Source organism: Miscanthus floridulus, unplaced genomic scaffold (assembly GCF_019320115.1).
Source record: "Miscanthus floridulus cultivar M001 unplaced genomic scaffold, ASM1932011v1 fs_527_5_6, whole genome shotgun sequence".
In the NCBI taxonomy this organism is placed as follows: Eukaryota; Viridiplantae; Streptophyta; class Magnoliopsida; order Poales; family Poaceae; genus Miscanthus; species Miscanthus floridulus.
In genome coordinates, this window is record NW_027096895.1 from 25,852 (window position 1) to 31,866 (window position 6,015).

At 42.0% G+C, this 6,015-nt stretch overlaps 1 protein-coding gene across 1 annotated transcript; it reads right to left on the minus strand.

The window, feature by feature from the left end:
- Positions 1-4,464: 4,464 nt before the first annotated feature.
- LOC136532137 (uncharacterized) lies at positions 4,465-5,143 on the minus strand. The gene is made up of 2 exons (XM_066524744.1): positions 4,973-5,143; positions 4,465-4,893 (listed from the first exon to the last, which is right to left on the minus strand). The coding sequence occupies exons 1-2, from the start codon at positions 5,141-5,143 to the stop codon at positions 4,465-4,467; spliced, it is 600 nt and encodes a 199-aa protein (XP_066380841.1).
- Positions 5,144-6,015: the final 872 nt, after the last annotated feature.

Consider the following 6,015-nt stretch of genomic DNA (forward strand, 5'->3'; position numbering starts at 1 on the left):
TGTCTGAAATCGATGGCGTGGTAAACCTATTTTCCGCGCGGAGGGCAAAAGAGAGACATCTAATTTTCGGTGCGTGTTGGCGGGACTGCTCGGCGTGGTGTGAAATCAATTTTTTAGATGGGAAGACCGCCCCGTCTAGTCATCAGAGACCGTAATTTATTTCATGTTGTAATAGAAAATGATTAATACATAATGTTGTGCTTACCTAATATCCGTCTTTTCTTTTTTTCTCTTGTGCACATGTTTATATATCCGATCAGTTAGTTGTTGGATTTTTTGTTTTTTCATAATATAAATAAACATAAAACTAAAAGACGATGATAATAAATGATTAAAAGATCCATGAATTTGACACCTAAAAATTACAAAAAAAGAAAAAATAAACCTGCTCGTTGTAGCTTATTGTGTTGCAACTGGTGATTTTTTTTGTGTGTGACTGCATCTGTGGCTGTTTGAACTAAGGCCTATAATTAGGAAGCAAGGGAAATGCACGCTTAGGGATGGAATACCCTCCAAAAAAACTAAATGGATTATTCAAATTATATCCCATGAATTTTCCACCATGGATAAAGTAGTCATGTATTCTAAGGTGCTTTTAGTTTCCAGACAAGAGAAAAAAAATTAAAGCATCCTCCTCTAGGCTAGCGGTCTTGCGATTCGCCGACTCACCAGTACTCTAGATCGTCCTCCTCCTCGCTAGAGTCTTAGTCGGTGCTGTACTTTCCATCGCTCGAGTACGTCCCCATTGTTTGTGAGCCTCCAACCGATCACCAACGCCGTCTTAGTGAGGTGAACGTGGATGACAACATCTTGCACGCCCGCCTTGACCCTTGATCTGTGGGATGTATCAATAGTATAAGTCATGACAAGGTTTGGTATGTGGGACGACCGTATGTGAAGTCTTATTTGCATGCATGTCTGTGTTAACTTTTGCTGAACTTTATATTAGGTCAGTTAAACTCTGTTGAGCGTGGTGTATCTCAGGTCCTTTAATTTGGTCATTTGGTAACTGGTTATACTAATGGTGTTTGTCCTTTCGTATCAGAGGACGTGGGTGTATAGATACTGAAATTTTCTAGACCATAAGACAGTCCGACCCTACAAAATATAGACGATCCGGATCACTATAAAATATAGGGGCCATCCAAATAGTCCATAGAACCCGACTACCAGGGGCTAACAACTAGTTCTAATCTATAGAACCCAATAATTAGTTTAGGATACAAACAGGTATGGACTAATAACACAACTATTTGGCTGATTTTTTGTTGGTTATTTTTAGCCATGGATAACTAGTCGCAATCCATCCAAATAGGGCCTAAGACAGTCCGATACTAAAGAAATCTTGACAGGTCGGATCATAGTTTTGATGAAACAACAAAATACATATCGTGTCAACTCTTGCGCTATATACGTGGGGTCATGGGTGTGCAGCCACGCACACGTGGGTCATGGGGTGGTCCACAACCCACAAACTATATAATAGCAGAGATAAGGGGTGAGAAGAAGGCTCTCCAGAGCTCCTGCTTCAGTTCCATCCCAAAGCTTTTGCCCTCCACCCTACTACTAGGCATCTTTGTTCTTCTTTTTTTCTGCATATTGTTTTCATTTTTACACAGATCATGGATAACTATGATCATTCTTGGGCATGTCTGTGTATCTCTATGTCTTCCACAAGCTTTGTGTTCGCCATGGCCTACAAACAAGGGTTGTAGTGGTTGCAGTGCATTCTAACTTTTACATTAGGTGGTACATTGCTTTTGTAGTTGTTCATCAAGTTCTTGGCCATCGAAACTACCGTCTTGCTGAAGTTCATCAAGTTCTTGGCCATCGAAACAAAACTTTAGTAGCATCCTGTCCTCATTAATATTATTATGTAACATAAGGAACGAACGCACCTCATAATTCAAATGACGTGTATGAGCCCTTGTCATTGGTCCTTATAAAGAATTTGGTGTCGAGTTGATAGGAATTGTATCCGATGGAGCGATGTCCTCATCGGTTCCTTTCAACTGAGTAGTAGCAACATGGTCAGATGATGTTAACATTTAGTATCTATGGCATTAGAGATATGCCCTTGTTCTCTGTTTCTGAAATAGGTGTGATGTTCAAGTATCTCATAACTGATGTTCTGATTTGTGTTTTCAATGTTCACTGGAGACAATTGTGATGTTCTTTAGTTTATCTTGTTGTAATAATATCCATGTAAATGAACTTATGTTTAACTTTGTATTAGGTGGGTTAAACTCTATTGACCAAATATATATAGAGAAGTACAGTATTGATGAAATGATGTTTACCTATTTCTTATAAATCGTATGCACGCCTCATAGTCCGAGTCATGTAAATATGACCAGCCCAAACATTTTACTCTGCTACTGAGCTGTGACTAGAACTTTTGTTAGATCAGCTGTGCTACAAAGAACAGTTGCACTGGCTGTGGCTGCATGCATGAAGTACTAGTAAGGTAGTTGGATTTAAAGCGGCATCTTTAGCCATAGCCAAGCGAGTGCATACGATTAGGACCTATGAAACTATGTAGCCATCTCTAGCTAGTTGCTACTCTGCAAAACCAAGCAAGAGAAATTGCTTATGGAAGCAAGAGCAACTCGTCTTCACTCTTTAGTCTGCCCCTCGACTGCTATGAATGCTTGGAGTGAAATAACTGCAGAGGCTTTCCTCATGCATTCAATTCACTCTTCGCAACCCTACAAGGGATGCTTCCTCGATTTGTTGAACCAAACACGTATGAGTAGTCTTTTATAAAATTTGTTGAACTTGCAAGAACCATGCAGCGAGGAGTTCATCTCAACAAGTATCGCCTAGATCTAATGTATAACAGATGAGACATAGCTGTTGAATTTTACTACGAACGCAAGAAAGTCTGGTCATTGTATATTTGATCTCATAGGACACAGTATAAAGGGTAGCAACCAGTCTACCCCTCGACTATTGTGACTACTTGGATTGGAGTCAAATAAGTACAGAAAAGACCCATCACAACCACACTAGCATTCAAGTCTCAAGCGTGTCATGGTGGTCAAAAGCCCCTTTTCTCGATTCCTTGTTGTGTCCAGCTTTCCTACCACATTCACTTCACTCGTGTCAATCGTGCAAGGTCTATATGAAAGGAGCATCCCCCTTCCCCCATCTAATAGCATTGCATCAATCTGCTTGCTCCCCCTTCCCTCACCCGTTTGCATTTTCCCAATCACGTTCCCTGGTGGGTTTAGGATCTGAATAAAGGTAACGTGCTCCATATCAAACCGTACTATTTGTATGAACTTTTTATTGTGTCTGCTAACCTCATTGCTTCCCCCTTCCCTCGATTGTCATTTGTTCTAACCAAAATCATATTTACAGATGGCAACTAGTTACCATACCACGGATGTGTACTCTAGAACAAACGATGTGTTTTGGCAGCTAGGTGTGGAGCCAGGAGAACAAAACAGGTTGCTTGTGACTTGGGGACGTCGTGTACATGACCAAGCTGCACGATCCCTAATCATTGAAGCTGTTGTTCGTGTGGTTGTTGGGCAACAATGCATTACTAGAGTTGTTGAAGACCATGATTCTGGAGAAATCTTTGTGCTTTGCAGCACTGTTGAGGATGCCCATTGGCTCTCTGACTATAGTGTAGTGTCGATGTCAGTGGAGACTACATCATTTTCAAGACGATTCACCGTCTCAACTTGATTAGAAGTCCTTATGACCTTAACTATCTCAACAAGACCAAATCGATTAGATGACATTGAGATTTTATGTGCATTGGGTACTGTTCGTTGTCTTGTATCAGTAGTACTAGTAGTAGTAGCAGCAGCAGCAGCAGTAGTACTAGTAGTAGTAGTAGTAGTAGGCACCATGACTGGCTTTGATCTGTGGGATGGCATGAAGTCATGTAGTGTATGTGTTGAGCTCATGTAGTATGAACCCTTGCTAATATATGTTGTGTTATTTGCATGTCTGTGTCAAAACTTTGTTAAACTTGCCAAAACCTTGAACCAAGGAATAAGTCTGGCCTTAATCTAATGCAGAACAAAAGAGCCATTGGTGTTAAAATGTTACTGAACAAGGAAGAAAGTCCACCTGCCATTTTTTTGAACGCCTCGAACAGTGAAGATGCTGTAGTGGATGAAGTTTCCTCAGTTGGTTTCTGCTTGTTTTTTTTGTTGCCTTGGGTGTCTAGTTTGATGGCACAAAGTCATGTATTTTATGTGTTGAGCACATGTACGAGAAGGCAACCACATGTTCCTCGCGGTTTAGGTCTGTAGAGGGAATTGGAGAGCTCTAGGAAGGAAGGAAAACAAGCGGAGTTGCGGATGAGATCGTGGCGGTCAGAGCGATGAAACAGAGAAAGCGACGGAGCGGAGATTTACTCAAAGATTCTGAATTTTGACCAAATATATAGAGAGAAGTATGATGCATAATAAGTATTTTATACAACAAAAAACAATGAGCTTATAATCAATAATCTTCTTCGGTGAAGTGCGAGAGGAATCTCTGCACTGCCGGGTCAAGATGCGTAGCCAAATCAAGTCGGCACATCGGGCAGGTGGATCTCCTGCCAAACCACTCGGTGATGTACATGCGGTGGAATGCATGGCCATAGCCAGGCATTTCCATAGCATCATCAGCTATAGGATTAGATGTTCCATCATGCGGGTAGATGCTACAGTCTTGACACCCCGCTGGCGCCACCGCCTCCGCACAGAGCGTCAAGAGTTCCTTGGACGCGATGAACTCAAATTGTTCATCAACCCAACGCTCAAACATGGCATGAGTGATGCAACTATCCTGGCAGGCCTCGCACGCTAGGGTCATGAGTTCAGGAACCTCACGCTCGGGAAGGATGTCCTTCCACTGCTCATCGGTGAGGTTGAGTTGCTGCAGCCACTGTGAATGTCCTCATCAAGCCACGGAGGACATCACGAACACCTTCCTAGTCATCAGGGATGCCCATGGCTTGATTCACCTTCAAGATCCTGGTGGAGCTGCCTCCTTCGTACAGGAGGTACACCGACTGCCAGTGACCATCGGCTTTGAGGGTCTTGGTCACCGTGCATTCCAGGGTCACAGAGAATGATGCTTCACCGCCGCTCCCGCCAGATGGATCCTTGATGGTGAAGAGTTTCTTCCATGTCATTCTCGACTTGACGTGGTGTCTGAAAGTGGAAAACTAGGCAGCAGGATCTCCAGCGGAGGTCATGGCAATGGCTACTCTATGGGTCTAGTGGCTTAGTTTGTGATTTGAATTGGTTTGGAGTTGGAGCAAGGACGATTCAAAGGGAACCCGGTGTTAAATAGCTGCGGGATGAAAAAGGGGATAGTTACGAGATGGAATTGGAAGTGGAATCATTTCGAATGTAGAGGGCCTTAGACCACTACCAGTAAATGCCATCCCAGATTCAAGGGGTTGGTCGAATAGTTTCCAATACTGCACGTGTTGGGAATATTCTAGTAGATTAATTTCATCCTCATGACCTCAAATATCTCAACAAGACCAAACTGATTGGACCACATTGAGATTTTGTGTGCTTTGGGTCCTGTTCATTGGTAGTACTAGTAGTACCAAGACTGGCTTTGATCTATGGGATAGCACAAAGTTATGTATTGTATGTGTTGGGCTCATGTACGACGAACCCTTGCTAATATATGAAGTATTTATATGAATGTCTGTGTCAATCTTTGTTGAACTTGCAAGAACCTGGTAGTGAGGAGCAAGTCTCGCCTCAGTCTAATACAGAATAGAGGAGCCGTTGGTGCTGAAATGTTATTGCACATGTAAGAAAGTCCAATCTCTGTATATTTGAATGCGTCTGACATTATCCTCTGTAGTATTTCCTCGTTTTCCTATGATGCTTGTTACTATGTCATTTTTAATTTTAAGTTTGACTAACTTTATAGGAAATAGTTACAACATCTATGACATAAGAGATCACACCAATTTGAACATAATCTTATATAATTCATGCCAATGTAATCACACGAGTACAATCCAAAACATCACAAAAGATC